This window comes from Mustela nivalis (assembly GCF_964662115.1).
Source record: "Mustela nivalis genome assembly, chromosome: 7".
Lineage (NCBI taxonomy): Eukaryota > Metazoa > Chordata > Mammalia > Carnivora > Mustelidae > Mustela > Mustela nivalis.
In genome coordinates this window covers 81192765-81213287 of record NC_139026.1, presented here as the reverse complement: position 1 = coordinate 81213287, position 20523 = coordinate 81192765, and the positions used below count along the sequence as shown (strand labels likewise).

Genomic DNA, 20523 nt, shown 5'->3' with positions numbered 1-20523 from the left:
CCAGAATCACCAGCAGGTCTATTCCTCAAAAATCTATCTCTTCCATATGCTAATATTAACCAAAATAGTGACTGTAGTCCATCCTTCCTGGAGTAGCTGCTGAGTGAAAAGCAAAGCCTCTGGGTTCCTTCAAAAGCTGTGTGCACCTGAGAGGGGAATTACATCACTCCAGTGAGTAGAATCTCTGGTGGAGAAAGACAGGAAGCTGTGATTTGGGTGGAGGGACCAGCCTGAATAAGCTGAGAGTCTTAGGACGAATGGAGGGTTCTGGATCAGGGGACACCCAGCGTAGAAACCCTTGGTGTACTGGGGCCTCAGGGAAGAGCAGTCCCAGGACCCAACCCAAATGAGGTCCTGAAGTCAGTTGGCTGGGCAGATCAAAGTGAGTGGCTAGATAGGGTAAAGGGTTAGGAAACAGCCTGGTAGGGTTGGAAACCCCCAGTCAGAGAGCCCAAGGTGAGGTGGTTCTGGTAGTGGTGATAGTGCTGGGGCACTCAACAGGGGCTTCAAACGGAGGGCTCTCGCCACGAAGAATTCAGGAAGGTATTGGGCAAACTATGAGGAAGGGAATTCAGAGGAGGAGAATGAACCCAGTCACATCCATGGTGGTCAAGAGATGAGAGGATGGGGAGGGGTGAGTCCGGCTGTGTGGTACCTGCCCCCGCCAGGGGGTGGAGGGGTGGGGTTGCAGCCACAGAGGGAGGAGCCACAGAGTCAACCAGAAAAGCTTAAAAGACAAAAAAATCTGTAAGTGACCGAATTAGGGTAGGCAGGAAGGAGGGCACCCGAGTGGAGACGTTGGGCTGATTGCTTTGCAGCTTACTTGGAGTATTGGTGGCCATGGGGGGACTGGGAAGAGACAAGGAGGTAGGACATCGGTTTGGAGGTAGGTGGAGCACAGGATTAGAAATTTGAGTTTTCCAAGGAGATTTCAAGTGAGCCAGTTCATTCCTGTCTGATCTCAGAAGCTAAAAAGAATAAATGACCTAAGTGATAAATGTCATGAGTCTACTTTAAATATTGAAACTGGATGGGGCGCCTGGGTGGCTCAGCGGGTTAAAGTCTCTGCCTTCAGCTCGAGACATGATCCCGGGGTCCTAGGATCGAGCCCCACATCGGGCTCCTTGCTCGGTGGGGAGCCTGCTTCCCCCTCTCTCCCTCTGCCTGCCTCTCTGCCTACTTGTGGTCTCTGTCAAAATAAAAAAATAATAATAATCTTTTAAAAAATTAAACAAAAAATATTGAAACTGGAAAATTTAACCTCAAATCAGTGGACACACTTTTTAACAAATCTAAATAAAAATGAAAACAACATCCTGATCGTTGAAATATAAAAAGGATACTTAGTATGTGTAAGGTCTGTGTCAGGTCCTGTGGAGAATCTAGTGTGCACAAGACACTCCACAAATATTTACTGAGAATCCCTTATGTACCAAGCAAAGTGTCTAATACACCAGGCCTGTGTATCTATCACTGAAGAGCACAGACGGGCTCCTTGGCCTTCGCCCCTCCACGATTCAGTGTAAACTCAGTGTTGAAGAGACTACAGCTGCAAGCGTAAAGGAGAAAGGAGATACTAAAAGTAACTTGTAATAAAAGACAGTTACTCATCTAGAACTATGTGATTCGGGACCAATAGAACAATTTGAAATGCAGATCCTGTCCCTGGCACAGTCTAATTAAAGCTTGCCAACCAGTCTCCTCTACAAATCACCTCGTTTAAATTCCCACGGCTGCAGAAAGGGACTTGGGATCTCAGATAAGATAAAGAAATGTTATGGAAAGCTTTGCTGACCTTTTTCTTTTCGGCAAGAGGCTTCTGGCTGCTTGAGCTAATTCTTTGCTGACACCTCTCTAGGAACACCTTGATTACTTACAGCACACAGTAACGGTGTTAAAAGCTGGCATGCCTTTGTTGGTCCGCTTTCTCCCTTGTGGAGGGTCAACCGTTTTAGGTGGTGGAGCGTTTAAAGAGTGTAAGAAAATACACAGGTGAGCAAAATAGCTTTGCACATGTAGTTCATGAAATAAAGCAGCCAACACTCCGTAATTTTAAAGTTTAAAGACAAAGCAATACCTATTATTTAGATGTTTTGTATAAAGCACATCTAGATTGAAGACCCCGACTTCCCATACCAAGGTGATTTTCAGTGCCATCTTGACCTCTGTAGTAGTGGCTGGGTAGTTCCTCCAGCCTGAAAATCACGTTCCTGTTCCTTTCACAGGCATGGACCCTGAGCTCTTTAACAGTAGAGGATGTAAGTACTATGTTTAAAAGGTGAATATCAACAGGAAGATAAAGGATGAGCCTTGAAACGTAAATCCTGGGGCACCTGGGTGGCTCAGTGGGTTGAACATCCAGCTCTTGTGGGATTGGGTTCACTGGGGAGTCTGCTTCTCTCCCTCTCCCCACGACCCTCAGATAAACAAAGGAAGGAAGGGAGGGAAGGAGACAGGAAGGAAAACCCTGGGCAGCGGGCTGGCTGGACTGGTAGAGCCTGTGACTCTTGATCTCTGGGTCATGAGTTACAACCCCATGTTGGATGTGGAGACTAAAAAAAAGAAAGAAAGAAAAATGTAAATCCTTTGTCTCCCCTGGGCCATGAGAAGTATTTGCTATTTCACGTTAAAGCTCACATCAGGGCTAAACTTTTGGTTGTCTTTCAAGGGAACTATGGGAACGCTGATTCACTTAGGAAGGTTCTCACCCCATCTGCCACCCTGACCTCCGGCAGAGACACTGGGCGGCCACAAGTCCAGTTCCTTCACCCTCAGACACACTGTCTTGTCTTCTCTGCCCTTGACTACTGAGGCAGCTTCTAAGCTCTTTCCATCTAGTTTCTCTGCACAGCTCTCTGCCCTCCCTCTAATTTGGCCATACATACAATCACGTCTCTCTTCTCTGCTTTAACTTCTGTGGTTTCCCTAGCGTGGAGGTCCTGCCTTCCTTTGGGCACAGTCTCCAGCCCCTCCCTTCTATCTCCCTGTCCTTCTGTCACATTTATCATGGTTTACGAAGAGCTGCTCACTATTCTCAAGTTTGATTGGCTCAGTCCTGTTTTCCCACCCCAGCTCTACTCCAAGAATTACTGTGATCAAGTTCTTCTAATCCTTAAATCACTGGATCAAAACTTCTCCCATCTGCCCACTTCCTTGATCTTTACCTCCTAGCCAGAATTGATTGATCAGCATTTCCTCTTATTCCTGGATTATAATTTTAACCATGCCTCTACTGTAGTAGAATCATAATGTATCATGGTTTGTTATGTATTTTGAAAAATGAAATTACTTTCCCCACTCATCTTGTATATTTTTCTGAGCCTTTTGGAAATAAACTAAGATATAAATAGGAAGTGAAATTTTCACTATGAACTCCTTACCTTAAGGGGAAGGTCTAGGTCTAACAATGCTGCCCTTCAACACATATCTTTGGAATCCACGAAAGAATATCAGTGAATCAAGTGAATAATCAGTGACAGTCAAGTGATAATCAGTAAATATCAGCTCGAGCAGCTCCCGAGCTAATACATCTGACTCCTTGCAAATGTGGGACTGGTACACCCCTTCCCAAAGCACTGGAAATAAATGCAGTGGAGATGAGAGGAAGATACAGGGAGAGGAATTATGTGTTCATGTATTTTCCCATGTCAACTATTAATTAAATCAGGAGCATCACCTTCTACCTCTGAAATTTTCTTCCTCATATTGATATTATAGTGTATTCTCTTAATTGTTTCTTAAACTGTAGAAGTTTTATCTGATCATTATAAATAGAAAAAAGGTATAAATGGTATGAAAATACATTTATTTTACAAATATAAATTAAAAAGTGACTGTTTCCTATTATCTGCCTTCCCCTAGAAAACATATTAACGGGGGCACCTGGGTGGCTCAGTCAGTTAAGCATCTGTCTGCCTTTGGCTTGGGTCATGATCCTTGGGTCCTGGGATTGAGCCCTGCGTCAGGCTCTCTGCTCAGCAGGGAACAGGCTTCTCCCTCTGCCTCTCCCCCTGCTTGAGCTCTCTGTCAGATAAATAAATAAAATTTAAAAAAAAGAAAATATATTAATGGTTTAGTATTTATATTCTTCTAAATAGTTTTGCTAGTCATATACTAGCTTATGTATTATGAGTTCTAAGAATGTGATCATACTATATATTGGGTTTTGAATCTTAATATATCTTGGATATCCAATGTGTGTAGATCTCTCAATAATTATTGGAAGATTTATTCTTTATTCCATAACATTTTGGTAGTTTTTCAGTAGTGAAGTCTTTTAAGAATGTTCATATTAAACCACAGATCTACAGAAGTAGAGAAAGGTGAAGAACTTAAGGTCACGGTGCTTGAATATTAGTGTAATTATCTGTCCATGAAAAATAACAAACACTTCCCGGGGTGCGAAGGGGTATTCCAGAAAAGTTGGGAGAAGGACTGGGGTGGGCGAAGACAGCTGCTGGTGTTTACTAGAAGTTATAGCCCTGGGCAAGAGGGAAATGAAAGCACCTGACTCCGGGTGCTCCCCCTCCGGCTTGGACTATAGACTCAAGACATCTTAACTGGAAACGCCTATCTGGCATTCGTGTCCTAGCCAGCTACTGAGTTTTAAGAGACTCAGAAAATACTAGAACTGGTGGAGCCTCCAGGAGCACTAGTTTGAGGTGAGGAAGCCTGAGGGGCCGACCTGAACGAATAGGGGGTGGGGCGTGAGGGTGGAAAAGGTATGGGGTGGGGGCCAACCCAGAGCTGCAACAAAGCAGCTTCCCTTCATCTATTCCTACCTTGAGATTCTTGAGTTTAAAAAAAAAAAAAATGGATTCTAACCGTTGACCTCGCCCAAAACACTAGCACTTTTAGAAACGAAGAAAACGAATACCTTAGAGAAGTGATGTATCCCAATGTCAGGGGAGCGTGATTGACAAAGAACAGACGGGTCAGTCTCCTCCCTGCAAGCCCGGAGCCTCTGGGTACTTCGCTGGGAGGAGTCAGGTCACTCACGGAGGCCGTGTGGGTGGGGGAAGGCACAGACAGCTGAGAGGACTGAAGTAGTAAATCTAAGGAGGGACTGGGTGCAGAAAATGTTAAAGAACCAGTGCTCTCTAATCACATCACTTTAAATGTAATCAAAGGGCAAAGAAAGTAATTGGAGGCCTAGAGAAGTAACCCTATTATAAACACGTAATGCCTGGGAACTCTAGGAAGAACCGGCATCTGCCTCGGGCCCTTCCCTGGGGTGCTACCGGCTCAGCTCAGGGTAACTAGAACTTGCAGGTGTGCAGGAACCCACCGGGATGTATTGCCCAATCTGAGGTTCAACAGCAATGTTTAAAATGTACAAGAAAAAGAAACCATTTTATGTAGCCCTTCAGTGGTAACAAATCTGGTAACAAGCATGATGGATTATGATTATTCCTCTGGATCTCTCTCTTTTTTTTTTTTTTTTTAACCCAGACAAGATGTAGGATGCTGCAGGTTATTGTCCACTCTACTGTCTACCAGTATAACTTCGTGATTTTTTTTTAAGATTTTATTTATTTATTTGACAGAGAGAGATCACAAGCAGATGGAGAGGCAGGCGGGGGGGGGGGGTAAGCAGGCTCCCTGCTGAGCAGAGAACCCGACGCGGGACTCGATTCCAGGACTCCGAGACCATGACCCGAGCCGAAGGCAGTGGCCCTAACCCACTGAGCCACCCAGGCGCCCCCTTCGTGATTTTTTTTTTAAAGTTCTTTTCATGGGGCACCTGGGTGGCTCAGTGGGTTGACCGACTGCCTTTGGCTCAGGTCATGATCCTGGACTTCCAGGATCAAGTCCCGCATCGGGCTCCCAGCTCCTTGGGGAGTCTGCTTCTCCCTCTGACCTTCTCTCTCATGCTCTCTTCTCACTCATTCTCTCTCAAAGAAATAAATAAAATCTTAAAAAAAAAAAGTTCTTTCCATTAGAAAGTACATACTACATACAGGTGTATTTTGAGATTCTTCTGGTTACCTGTCTGTATAGTCAGAGCAGCCAAACTACTGTCCTAGACTGTGCTGCACCTGAAGGCGGAAGCTTAACGTTATTACGGCAACTGACCCTCCGATTTATTCACTGAGGTGTCACTTGAACGTTAGAGCCCTTGATCTCTCTCTCCTGTTCAGAAACTCCAAGACATCTGATCACTTAAATAGACTCCTCCTAGAGTTCTGGTATTTACATACAAATTCTTCCCAATGTCTGAGACCAAGAGCAACTCTTACTCTTAAAAACTAAAAAGCAGGTCTCTTTTACAAATGAAAAAAACAGAGGCAAGGAAAAGACCTCAAGGTCACCACATACAAACCACAGGAGAACCAAGAAATAGCAACAAGGTTTGCTTTCTGTTTTGTATTTTATCTCTTTCTTCCAGATCCAGGAGAGCTGGCAGGCATTTGCCTCTTTATTTCTTTGCCCTTGGTATTTTTCTGGTTTTCTAGTATAGTCTCCAGTAGGACGGAGCAGTTCAGGATGCTTTTAGGTGAGAAACAGGCTTACTTGTCCACGTGTGGTGTATATTCGAGGGCCTGAGAACATCCAAAACCCATTTGCTAATTTGACTCAGGTTGATTGAGCGTGTCTGCTATGTGCCGGGGAAGATTCTAGGTGCTGAGACTATGGCAGAATCCCCAAAGTCTCCGCCTTCTGGGGGAGGAGAAAGACAGCAATCATGAACTAACAGACCCATCGGGTCAAGCAAAGCTAAGAGCTACGAACACAAGTAGTACAAACCAGAGGGAGAGGTGATCTGGGGGGTTAGGAGGGCTGGATAAGGCCCCTCTGAGGAGGTTGCAGGAGAGCAGAGACCAGGACCGGGTGAGGAAGCCAAGTCCTGTGAATTTCTGGGCTTCCTTTCTCAGCTTCCCCTCAAGTGTGATCTGCAAGCAATGAATATTCCACCTGACTGAAACAAAAGGGTGCTGGCTGGGGGCCTTGCTCCCCATCCTGCCTAAATTCACCCTTGACAATAACAATGCCTTTCAGACCCTATGAAAGTCTGCTGCATTTAGATTGAACATCAGTGGAAAGCTTTTTAACGCTCTCCAAAGTGCTTCATCGAGACAAACACGGACAATAGGCAATAAAGCTGACAGTACCTGTTGAAATTGTAACAAACAGTATAAATAACTGCCTTCGAGGAATCACGCTTAAAATGGCTGTAATACTGATAAGTGTTGCTATGGTTTGTCCTTTGGGAGGGTTCTGTGGCCTTGGCTGTGCTCCTTTAAAAGCTGTTTCTAAAAGGATCCAACTGGCTCATCAGCATCCGTCCTCTGATACTCCCTTTATTATAATGGTATCATAATTTAGGATTTTACTTAAGTCCATCCCTGCAAATTCTGTCCTCTAGATACTGTTCAGTGGATGACTTTCCTGAGGAAGTCCATACAGAATGAAATAGGAAAAAGGAAATCTGAGGAGGCCTTCATGGTTAATTTCACAGGTCCACAGAGGAAAGTGGTAACCTTGAAAGCCCCCTGCCCTCCCTCCCACAAGTCCCCACACAGTCCGAAGGCCAGAGGAGCTCTACCTTGCAACTGTTTAGGAACCGTCTTCAAAACCGGTATCCGTATTGGCCAACAGAGAGCCTATTTGAATTACAAATCCCGTTGTTTGAATCCGTGTTTCTGAATTAGTCTTCCAGCAGAGACACAAATTTTTGTCTCTGCCACTTTAAAACCATTGCTTAAAAAAAAAGGAGCTTCTCCTCAGCCGCTTCTCCTCTCTTTAAGGCAGAGATAACAGAAACTGGCCAGAGTTATTTACTTAACTGCTCCATTTATGGCAACTTGTTTGTGTATTTTTAACTCACAGTTACAATGAGCTATTATTGAGTTGCATACTGTCGAAACATATATATTACAAAGCACTCCCAAGGAATCCTGATGGAGGATTTTTTTTTTTTTTAACCTAAAGGTAGGATGCCTGAGGAACTGGTGACCATTTCAAGTGGCTTTTATTTAATGGCACTTTATAAACGGACAAAATCCTTACATTTTTAATTATGGAGTCTTTTTTCTCTCCCCTCCCTTGCATTTTATCACCTTGTGACAAAGGAGGCTATTGTAGAAATTGAAATCTGTAGTTCAGAAGAGATGGGTGCCTCAGGTCCTGGTTGTACTGATCTATCATTTCTGTTTTGGTAAGCTTTGAGGTCCTGTTTTTGCTTCTTTTGTTTTTTTCTGTAGATAACTAATGCCAAACTTTACTTTCTCTCAGTGTACCTAGGAATCAGCTCAAAACCAAGATTAGCCTTAAGTATGAGGCATGTTCTTGTGTCTGAATAATGATATGGAGTTCACCTGTTCATAAAAATGCTTATTCATGCACTCCATTAAGTGTGTCCCTTGACCTGGCACCTTTTCTTTTGCTGTTATTTACCGATAAAAATAAACCTCCTGCTCTAAGCAGTAGGAATCACTGCGAAATGCAAAAGCCCTAAGAGGAGAATTCATATGTTAATGAGCCCTTCCAAGTGAGAACTTGGTTAAACGTGCCATTTGCTGACATCATGTTTATGGGGCTGAGTGGAGATGATTTCTTTAAGAGGTGGCCTTGCATAATTCTCCCAGCGTTTTGTGGCCCGCGCGTGCACCTGCGGGAGGGGGAAGTTTACATAAGCGTCCTGGGGTATTTGCATCTCAGCCGCTCCTCTCACTAGGGCTCCTGGGAATGGAGCGGGCGGACGGAGGTAAGGTGCTCCAGCCGCGAGGCTGGCCAAGTGGGTGGGTAACTTTTCGAGGAATCGTGTGCGCGCAGGACCTCGTGGAGACCTGCCAGGGGCACGGTCAGCAGTGACAGTTCCTGGAAAGCGGGCGGCCGCGAGATCAGGCTGGGCAGGCGCCTCCTGCGGACAGGAGCCGGGTGCCCCGCGGGGCTGGGACTGCGAGCCGGGCGGCCGGCGGGACGCGCTCCTAGGAGGGTAGGAGCCGCAGGAAGCGAAATGGTTACTTTTTAAAATGCGGGCTCTGGTTACTTTTTGAAGAGCGCCGGCCCCGGGCGCAGAGCGGACGCGGCGATTATTCTCTCCCCGGTGGATGGTTCTGGAGAAACGCAGCGCTGGGGTGTGGGGGATGCGGTGGCCTGGACGAGGCGACTCACACACGGGGGAGCCGAGTCGGCGACGCCGGCGGGGACGGAGGGTCTCCGGGGAGCTGAAGGACCTTTTGCCGGGCCCCCCACGGCTGGTTAGGGGGCTGCAGCGGGTGAGGACCGCCGCGTTGCACCGAAAGAGGTTTGAAGGGGGTTGCGGATGTGTGTGCGTGGAGTGGGGGGTGCATCACGGCCGAGCGGGGGCTGCCGGCAGCGACCCCCACCCACCCACCCATTGGGCGGGGCAGGCGCTGAGCCCCGACCGGGGTGAGGGGCACGTCCCGGCACGGTTTACCAGGGGCCCTGCGCTCGCCGCCCCCGCGCCTCCGTGTCTCCGTCCCCGCCCTGCTAGGGTCTCCGGAAACGGGGGGGTGAGGGTGACCCGGAGGGCACCCAGTCCTCTTCTCCTTCGGGAACCACCTCGCGCCGGAGGACGCGGAGCGGTTCCGCGAATTCGCGGACCGCGGCGGGCGCCAGGAGGGGCTGCAGGCCGCGCTCGGCCCCGCAGCCGCAGGTGGGGAGACGCTGTCTGCCCCGGGGGCCTGATGGCAGCGGGGCGACGGCGACTGAACGCCGAGGGCTGCGGGGGTGCGCCCCGTGCGCCCGCGGGGAGGGGGTTCTCGTCGGAAGTTGGGGGAGACGAGGAGACGGCGGCCGTTCAGTAGCTCCGTCCAGCCGCGGGGCGAGTGCTCTTCCTCCGAGGGGGCGCTGCGCAGAGGCGGCGCGAGGCTTTCCCCTGGAGGTGGGTGAGGGGACTCACGGGCGACTGTACTGACCCCCAGGGGAAGGGAGGAGCGGTGCTCTGCGGGCCTCGCGTCGGCGCCCGGGAAGGACTCGCTCCCAGCCGCTGGGTCTGGGGCGCGGCTTCTGGGTGCGGAAGGGGGCGGCGGGGGGCAGTCTAGGAATGGGCCGGGGGTCCGGTCCCTCCCGCGGCCCGGGGCGCCCCCTTGCGGCCCGAGCGGAGGGTCGGGCTTTGCGGGGCGCCGACGGCTGCTCTAAGGGGGGTCTCTCTCCTGCCGGCGGGTCTGCGTTGACCCAGCGGAACCCCGACAGCCGTCCCTCGCAGCCCTGTCTAGAATTAGCCGGCCGCGTTTTCCCCGAGAAGGGTGGCATCCTTTCCCTCCGGCTCCCCTCCGACCCCTTCTTAAAAAGCTCGGGATTTCACATTAATCTGTGTCAGTATAAACCAGGCTATGTGTGGAATTTGTTTTTACAACTCGAGTCTTGTGACTTCTCAAACACTTTCTTGAAGTGTTTTCTCTGGAAACTTGTTTCAAATGAGTGCTGTAAGTTTCACAAAGAGGGGTGTTGTTCAGGAGCCAACAGGTGACGGGGTGAAACCCGAGTCTGTGTGTACATTGGAGTCAAGTCTGGCTGCCGTTTCCTTGGGCCGCCGTGGAAAATAGAAATTCAGAAAATCAATAGGAGCCTGACTGGAACACGATTTGCGAAAATATCTGCGTCCCCCGTTATGGAAAATAACTGGTTCGTTAGCGCAGTGCCTTGCGTGGTCCGCCGCACACCCCAGCGTGCGTTTGGATTTTGTCTGTATAGGCCGGTTTACAGCCAAAAAACCTGACCCCAAAAGCGTCGCTCTGGCAGAGGACCATGCTTTGTCATCATGTTTCCTCCTTTTGTTAAGCAGTCTGTCTTACTGTCGTGGAATGTATTTGTGCATGAAATTAGAATGCTTTGAAACCCCGCAGAGTTGCACATTTCCTCTTGGAAAAATGGATAGCTTCTTGGCAATTGGATGGTACATGACAGGCCACTCAGCTGTTGGAAAATGTACAAGTTGGACGGAGGTTTACCTGGAAAATACAGAAAATGCCAAGGGGCACATGGCCTAATGCCACTAATTGCTGGTATGAAGTACTTTTAGCAAAAGAATCTTTCATTAGGCAATGTCTTTGGATACCTTTATTATGTTTTTATTTTGCAGTTATCTCTGCAGTTCATTTCAATATAAATAAAACTGAATTGGGCTCTGAACTTTTGTCTTTAGCAGACTGGAAGCTCTGAGTGCTCTTTGAGTGTGTGTGAGAAAGCTTTAAAGAGATAAGAGTTCAGGGTCTCTACTATGAAATCCAAACCTTGGTTATCATAGTTTTGATACCTATGGTGATTACAGGTCTCTGGCTTAAAAAAACAAAAACAAAACAAAACAAAAAAACCTATATCCATAGGGTTGTATGTGTTGTGTGTTGTGAAGAATAGAAGTGTTACAGGTTTTTGTATTGCCAAGTTAGTCTGTGGTTAAATTTAATTCACCTGCATATTTAGCCTGACAGAGTTAGAGTAGCTCTTGAATGGGTATGTGTGATCTGCATCTTCTGTGTGCTAAGGCCTTGTTAACAAGCAGTTTAACAAAGAAGTTGTTAAGCAGTTTGTGGCCCACAGAATGACGCTTAGCAGCAGGGGACCCCTAGAGAATGTTAGCCCAACTGACTTCACAAATCGGTATCTCTCCTGGGTTTTGGTGATCAAAGGATTTCTGACTTCCCTGGGCAGGTTCACACAAGAAGTACCTTTTCATAGGGATCCTGCAATGCCACGGTAATCTTTGCGTAGGAACTAGAGTGGATTTGGAGAAAGTATTTGTAATTAGGGGTATGACCTTGGACTTCATGTTCAATGGCAGGCACTGAAAATTATTCTGTTTTCTATTTGCATGATTTTAATTTGGCTTGGTGACTTTGTCCAAGAAAATGATTAATAATGGGAACCAAAAAAAAAAAAAAAAAATAATGGGAACCAGACCAGAACTGATGTATAGTTATAATGTCCGTTATGTATCTGATTGAACTCCTTCTCCTCAACCCCCTTTAATCCTTATTCCCCTCTGACTTGCCTATGTCGTATTTCCATTTTAGTGCATCGTCTTTCAGTCACAGAAGACTCAAGACTGTCTTTGACCCAGTTTCCCCCTTTCCTATTGGTTCCTTTTACTTCATCTCCCCAAGCCACCATGTTTAGGCTCTCTTAGTAGCAGTGGACTAAAAGGGCCCTCCTAGGTTCCTGTTCTATTTCCTGACCATCCCTGTTGTATTAATTCTCTTTGAGACCGTCGGTGGCACTCTGTTCACATGCCCTTTGTCTCTTCCTGTCACCTTATGAGAGTTAAGCACAAAGTCTCCTGCCTGATGTGTCTAATTCTTGACAATGGCATTCGGTGCTCCTGTTGCCTTCTCTTGTTGCTTCTGTCTTCCAGCGAAACTCTTGACTCTTCTCTGCCTCTGGACCTTCATATACTGTGCTGACTTACTAAGCTTTGTAGGGAAAAATAGTAAAGGCTCATTTATGGCAAGGTATACGGCAAGGTCAGTCAAAATAGTAATCCTTAGCTGTCCTGGATGCAGCCTATAGCACAGCAGAAAGTAAGTGATTCTTAAATGACCAGAATAGCATAGCAAAATAATAAAGCTGCTTTTAATTAGCAAAATACCTTCACACATTGTACGTTATCTTATTTAACCAGTGATTACTGTACTCACAGAAGGAATGTGTAAGCCTTTGTTCATAGTATAATGATTCTATATCCTTTTACCCTTGATCTTAGCCAAAAGGGCGAGAAGCGATTCTGTATACTCTGTATACTTTTAAACAAATTTTTTCCAAATTGTAGTTGCCTAATTTGCAGAACATAAAACAAAAGATTTGGAGGTTGCTGGTTGTGGGCAAAGAGAAAAGGCTACTTACTTAATAAGCAGCAGGAATTAAAAAATCAATCATGACAGTAGGGAGGGAAAAACATATAAAAAGTTTGTCAGCCATCTTAAATCCATGAGTGTAGGGCCATGTGATTCCAGACATAAGCTTTTCATTGAAAGAGAGCTCTAACCTTACTTTCTAGTGGAGGAATTCGGTTCCCAGGTCACACCCAGCTGGATGGCTGGATTAGATTCCTGAAGCCTGTGTTCTTTCTACTGTTCACTTTCTACTAAGAATGAAAGCAAATTAGCAGCCAAAGGCTAAATCACATACAGTACACACATAGCACCACTCAAGAAAGCAAGGAATTGTATAACAGAATTTGGAAATACTCTTGTCATCATGGATACATTTTTTTTTTTTAAGTTCTAGTTTGTAATTGAATAAATTCAGTTGCCTCTTTTTGGTATTTCCTGGAATCACTCAGTAATGGCCTTTAACTATGGGGATGAATGAATAAATGGAATAAATTAATCTGGAAGTAAATTTCATGAGGAACCCCTCCTTACATCATGGTGTTGGATAAATAAGGCCATGTTCTGACAAGTTGAGAAGGGTCAGCTTACAGCCAGTCATATATTGGGTTCTCACAATTGTTGCTTTGCCTAAGACACCTGGAAATACCCCGGTGTGTAGACCCTTACGCACCACGTGTGTCTCTGGGTGGGTGTGGGCTCACACACATGCACACAAGCTGGTACTGGAGATTGGTTAGAAGCTGATTCTAAGAGATCTGGGAATGGAGGCTAATAGTTTGTCAAAATTGTTTGCCCTTCAAAAGGTTAGACAACCTCCTGACCTCAAAAAGAAGATGAAATTCACATGTCAACCTTGTTTTGTTATTAAGTTGTTCTTATTCTGGATGTTGCCGATCAGCTTCAAGAAAATGTTCCCACTAATTAACAGTGGAAGTAATAATGCCAACTGACACATGTCGATACTAACTAATTCTTTATATTCATGCCGTTCCTTTCTTCAAAACTTTCCCATACTGGGGCACCTGGGTGGCTCAGTGGATTAAGCCTCTGCCTTCCGCTTAGGTCATGATCTCAGGGTCTTGGGATTGAGTCCCGCATCCGGCTCTCTGCTCAGCAAGGAGTCTGCTTCCCCCTCTCTCTCTGTCTGTCTCTCTGCCTGCTTGTGATCTCTCTCTCTCTGTTAAATAAATAAAAAATCTTAAAAAAAAAAAAAAAGGCAAAAAAAAAACCCTTTCCCATACTTACACTGTCTTTGAAAGAAAAATAGTTGCCATAAGATAAGACCTCGTGATCACTGACTTGGGAGAGGTCTGAAGGCTTCAAGGCTGAGTTTACTGAATGCTGAAGCCCCAGATCCTATTCCCTAAGTATTGCTCTAGCCCTTGGGTCAGATGTTCTCTTGACAATTATATGATGATTGAGAAGTCCTACACCTGCAAGGGTTTGTCTTTGAGTCTTTTTACATGGTGAGAAGTAGCTGTTTAACTGTTTTGAAGGGAAGAGGGAGGAAAAGGATAAAGGAGGGAAATGAAACTCTTCCACCGTCTGTTTGGCGGCGCGGAGCACCCCCAGGATAATCCTTGTCTTTCTAAGAAAAAAGTATCTCATTTCTCTCTGCCCAATCTCCGGCTTCTTTCTCCCCTCCCTTGTGTCCATGCTCTTTTCTTCTGCCATTCATTTCTCTCCTAGATTCTTCTAACTGGCTTTTAGTCTTCTCTTCAAATTGTGTCTGCAAGGACCTCCTAACCTGCTCTGATTTGGTTCAGATTCCTGCGTGCTGCGCTGACCTCGAGGACATCTTTGACTGTGTTGGTAACTCTTTTTTTTTTTTTTAAGAATTTTATTTATTTATTTGACATAGAGAGATCACAAGTAGGCAGAGAGGCAGGCAGAGAGAGAGGAAGGGAAGCAGGCTCCCTGCTGAGCAGAGAGCCTGATGCGGGACTCGATCCCAGGACCCTGAGATCATGACCTGAGCCAAAGGCAGTGGCCCAACCCATTGAGCCACCCAGGCGCCCGATGGTAACTCTTAAAGGTGCTGCTTCCTCTGCACGTTTCCTTAAGGCTCAGACTCTGAAACCTGAACAGACCCATTCCTGAAAACTGTTTTACTTTTTTCCCTGCATGATGAGACTTCTTAACATCCAGAATTACAAAGAGACATTGGCGAGGTGGGGCCTCTACTGATTCATTTCCCTAGGAGGGGCAAACCTAGCACAGAATTGGTTCTTACATAATTGTCATTCACATATGATTAAGTTCATTCAGTTAAATTACAGCATTTCAAGACCAGGAAGTAAACCTGCCTCACAATAACCACAGAATACTAAGCTATTTTGGCTTTTTATTCTGTTTATTTAGAGCATCTAACATGGTGTCTTGCCCACAGTTTTTTGTTTTTTGGTTTTTTTTTTTAATAAATATTTAAAAAATACCATGTTTAGTTTAGCTAGGTTAGGTAAGAGAATATAAAAATACACACTCCCAAATGGTTCCCATAAAATCATGTGTAGTGTTTGTGATCATGAGGAGGAGGAAGATGATAAAAGGAATGAAGCAAAATGTAAACAATTGATAAGTCTGGGTGAAAGCTACATAGGAGTCCCTTACTCTTCCACCTTTTCTGAAATTTGAAATTACATCAAAATACAAATTTGCAGGGGCGCCTGAGTGGCTCAGTGGGTTAAGCCGCTGCCTTCGGCTCAGGTCATGATCTCAGGGTCCGGGGATCGGGTCCCGCATCGGGCTCTCTGCTCGGCCGGGAGCCTGCTTCCCTCTCTCTCTCTCTCTGCCTGCCTCTCTGCCTACTTGTGATTTCTCTCTGTCAAATAAATAAATAAAATCTTTAAAAAAAATACAAATTTGCAAAAATAAAATACAAAATTAATAAAGGGCGGGGCACAGGACAAGGCCACTCTTGTGCATCTAAGCGTGGGTCTGCAAAAAAAAAAAACAAATCCTGAGAAAGTTTTTCTGTCATAATCCCAGCTTTGAGCAGCTCTATTACCATTATAATCCAGTTCATTTGTATATCTGATTTGTGTCTTTACATCACATGACCAACCTAAAATGACGAGGCCTAGAAATGAAATTAATGATGTTTCTCTATTAGATCCAATTCCTGGTTTCGTGTTTGGTCTAATAGGTGGAATTTTGGCAGATGAGACATACCGCATTCACATGTCACCAGGAAGCCCCTAATCATGACCCAGAGCATAAGTCATGTCCAGGTTCCCCTCTCGTCGTGTTGTCAAAGCACATACCCTACAGTAGTGTACATGCCTAGAGTAAGAGTTAGCAGTGGGGGCAAGTTTATCATTTTTATTACTTTAACATTTTAGAAAATGCAGGAACCATGCTCAGCAGTCCCCTGCTTTCCTATGACGCAGTACAAGATGATGATATACTCAAGAATCTGAGGGTCTCTGGACAGGTAATTTTTAAACAGAAAAGAAAAAGCCATATTCAGTGTTCTCAAGTAAAGAAGTAGCTAGTGGCATTGTAGTGTCTCTCACTACAGCCTGGTTGAGTGAAGGTCATGCTGTGTCACTTTTCTTTTTCTAATTTTTTTTTTTTCCTCTCTGAGACCTTGCAAACGAATGGAATGTTTTGTCATTTTAAGTTACTGTCTCCTGATACAAAGCAAACAGAGGCCTTCTCCGGAGAACAGTTTCTGAATCAACAGCTCATGCGGCCGGCCGTTGAATTTTTATAATCCTTCTTGCCTGTGTGCTCACTTTGCCTGCGCTGGGCCATGCGGCCTGTCCCCCCACGGTCCGTCCTGTGTCACGGCTGTGGCTCAGGGGCACGGCTAAGATGGTGGCAAAAAAGGGAACTTGTCCTATCGGGATCCACCTCTAGGAGGCAGCGATGGGTAACTGACCTTCAGACAGTTGTCCTGGGGCAGATCGTTGTGGGCTCAGTTTCCCCTCTCTATGAATCGAGATACACCCTCTTCGGGCTGCTTGATATGGGGATTAAACATCAGAACACAAATCGTGCCAGGCCGGCACAGAGGAGTAAGGTAGCTGTCAGAGCACCAACAGATGAAACCAGAAACCTTGTCTGGGATAACAAGGACTTCGTCTCTCATGTTCCTCCAGTTGGACCCTTCATGTTGTTAGTGGACAGCAGTTCTCCGTGTAGACTGTGGAGAGGCTGGGATGAATATGGGGAGGGCAGGCTCGAAGCGTGGCCAGCCCCTCTAGGTGATTGGGAGGAGGTAGACTGTGTCATCTAGTGCTCATGTTGATTTACCTTAATTAGGAGAGTAATTGTACTTTTTTTTTTTTGCAAAAGGCTAATCAAGGAATACAGCTAAGGAATACAGCTGTAAAAGGGATTCAGATCTTTGGTAATCTGCATCTTTGTGCTAGTTTGGAAAATCCATGATTTGTCTTAATTTGTGTTTTTTCTTATTTTATAATATGGTGACATTTAATTTTTAGGTTCTATTTAAAATCTATGCTCTTCGTGGGGCACCTGGGTGGCTCAGTGGGTTAAGGCCTCTGCCTTCGGCTCAGGTCATGATCTCAGGGTCCTGGGATCGAGCCCCGAGTTGGGCTCTCTGCTCAGCAGGGAGCCTCTTCTCTCTCTCTCTCTCTCTCTCTCTCTCTCTGCCTACTTGTGATCTCAGTCTGTCAAATAAATAAAAAAATAAAAAAATTTCTTAAAATCTATGTTCTTCATAAGTTTCTGCAGAGCAGGTACTGTAGTGTCTCCTTCCTCAGCCAGGTTTGGCAAGGACCAAATGAACATATTTCAAGATTCAGGTTAAAATTACATTGAAGTCCGGCCCTCCTTCTCTCCTGGTGGGGTTTTTGGGTTACTAATTAAGTTCTTAAACTCTAGTTCTCTTCTCTTGACATGTGGGAGTTGCTTTTTCTAAAACAAAAGGGAAAGACTAGATCCAAGAAATTTTCTGACTTTCATTAACACATCCCTTTTTACTGAGGACTAAGGAATGTGCCTTAGTTTAGAGAGCCTTTCTTAAGTCAAGATGGGAATGAATTGCACCTGTGTGAAATGATGACTTATTTAAAAGGTCATAACCTCCCAGTGATAGTGGAGGCAATGAGGTCATCTTTACTTTTTGTTCAGCATGAAGGAGTTAAATCTTTAGTTGGAATCATATCTAACGACCGTGTGACATTGCTCCTTCTTCTACTAAAGATTGTGGGCATTGGGTGTTTGGCCTTCCATTTGTTGACTATTACAAGTTTAATTTCTTACGTCCTTTAACTTATAAAAGGGGAACCATATGTTTTAATAATCAGGTTGTGATAGGTAACACATTCTGGTCTACTTACACATACTGTAAGTAGAGTTGCGTTTGACATAGTAGATGAAAAAGGGTTTGGTCTCAGGCTTCACTGCCTTTCCTACTTGTTTCGGCAGGCGAGAGAATTTTTTTTTTTTTTTTTTTAAAGATTTATTTATTTATTTATTTGACAGAGAGAGATTACAAGTAGGCAGAGAGGCAGGCAGAGATAGAGAGGAGGAAGCAGGCTCCCTGCTGAGCAGAGAGCCCGATGCAGGACTCGATCCCAGGACCCTGAGATCATGACCCGAGCCGAAGGCAGCGGCTTAACCCACTGAGCCACCCAGGCGCCCGCGAGAGAATTTTTTAAGGCAGAACAACTTTTGGAAGTCTGAGGAGTTAGACTGCACTCTGGCTTTTAGCTGTGTGACCTTGGGCAAGTCACTGTACTTCCTGCAGCCTTGTTTTCTTCAAACCGGGGTCAAACTAATCATGTATACTTTTTCTCGTGAGGGGAAAGTAGCAGGTATAAAGTTGCATTCTGAAAGCTGATTCTGAAAGTCTTGTGTCTTTTTTTCCTTGGTGCCTTGGGATGAGGGAGGATGTTAAGAATCAGAAGACACTTAACAAGGAACTTCAGTGCTGCTAACACAGTTCCTGGGCTCTCGGGCAGGGACAATTGTGTTGACACCTTATACAGCCCTTCCCTCTGAGGAAGACTGTTCCTCCAGAACTAGATTTACATTGCCCACGAGCTGGCTGCTAGCATGTCACACACATAGTAGGTACAGTGTAACTTTTCAGTGAGTGCCTGGTAGTAATGCAGTTCAACACTAATGGGCACCTCACTGGATTTTATTTTTGCCTTGTGCTTGGATTCAGTACTTCTGTTGAAGGAACTCATTAATGAACTATTTGGCTGACTCTAGCCGATTGATAGTGAAGGCTTTGGATTGAACGTACTATAGAAGGATTTAACTGCTCTTTCCACTCATTGAGTAAACTCATTTTGCTGTCTCTTGAAACTTGATCAGAACCCGGAAACCCAAGCGGTCTGCCCCCGTGGACCCATTCTGCACACGGAGTGGTGCCTCTTGAGAACACTGACTAGAAACCTGGCAAGTGGGGTGGCGTTCTCTGGAGCCATTTTTCATGGCCCACAGCGCGGGTGAGGCAGGGGGAGGTGCAGGCCCTCACACTTCTTTCTTCGACTCCTAGGACTTCACAAGGATTTCATTTGTGGGAAAGTTAGACAGCAAAGCCGATTTCTTGAGAACCTTTCTAATGAATAGTGTGTTAGAGGAGCATTTTTTAAAGGCAACTGGAACTACGCTAGTTTGGGGAGCATTTTCTGAAATCTGAGTCGTGAAGGGGGCTGTTTCCAAATTGTGGCCCTAGATTTTTTTTTTTTTAAGATTATTTATTTATTTATTTGACAGACAGAGATCACAAGTAGGCAGAGAGGCAGACAAAGAGAGGGGGTAAGCAGGCTCCCTGCTGAGCAGAGAGCCCCATGCAGGACTCGATCCCAGGGCCCTGAGATCATGGCCTGAGCGGAAGGCAGAAGCTTAATTACTGAGCCACCCAGGTGCCCCTTAAATTGTGGCCCTAGATTTTAAGGTACCGTGGGCCTGAGAGTTGTGAGGGTGATGACACCAGTAATTCGGTTACTTTCTCTAGGCCCAGCTGTGTTTAAATAACATTCAGTAAAAGTTCTTGGAGGGTAAGAATAGTGCCTTTGGGTTTTAATTTGTTTTTTCTTGTGTGTCCACAGCAGCCATTGTTTGATGTCCTGTGACTGAGAAACCGGCCTCTTCACTTGATTCTTATGCCTTTGGAGATGGAGCCCAAAATGAGCAAACTCGCCTTTGGGTGTCAGAGGAGCTCCACGTCGGACGATGACTCTGGCTGCGCGTTGGAGGAGTATGCCTGGGTGCCCCCAGGCCTCAGACCAGAGCAGGTGGGAACTGCTCGTCCTGTGTGTTCTGTTTTCCAAGGGGATATAAGACTTTTCAGAATTGCTTAAAAAAAAAAAAAAATATATATATATATATATATACATATATATACATACATACATATATATATATATATATATACACATACATACATACACACCATTACTACCACACTGACACCCTACCCTTCTCAGTCCTTACTTACTCTTTGGATAGTATAGATTTTTGCCTTTTAAGGTCATCCTTAATTTCTTTTTTTTTTTTTAAGATTTTATTTATTTATTTGACAGACAGAGATCACAGGTAGGCAGAGAGGCAGGCAGAGAGAGAGGAGGAAGCAGGCTCCCCGCTGAGCAGAGAGCCCAATGCGGGGCTCGATCCCAGAACCCTGGGATCGTGACCCAAGCCGAAGTCAGAGGCCTTAACCCCCTGAGCCACCCAGGCACCCCATCATCCTTAATTTCTTGATGAAAGTTTTCAGTCCTTTGAACTCCTGAATCCAGAAGCC

The 20523-nt window shown here is 45.5% G+C and overlaps 1 protein-coding gene across 8 annotated transcripts in view; it reads left to right on the top strand.

Annotated features, from left to right (window-relative positions):
* The window catches only part of PRICKLE1 (prickle planar cell polarity protein 1), a 116565-nt gene that overhangs the window by 83238 nt on the left and 12804 nt on the right, over positions 1-20523 (top strand). For 4 of the 8 annotated variants that reach the window (XM_082742265.1, XM_082742268.1, XM_082742269.1 and 1 more), the window contains exon 2: positions 19832-20017. In XM_082742265.1, the coding sequence (XP_082598391.1) occupies positions 19886-20017 (132 nt within the window). In that variant the 5' untranslated portion in view covers positions 19832-19885. Of the gene's footprint in view, positions 1-8586; positions 8708-8952; positions 9222-9758; positions 9851-19831; positions 20018-20523 lie in introns of those variants that run through there. The other 4 variants (XM_082742267.1, XM_082742266.1, XM_082742270.1 and 1 more) reach the window with 4 other exon arrangements.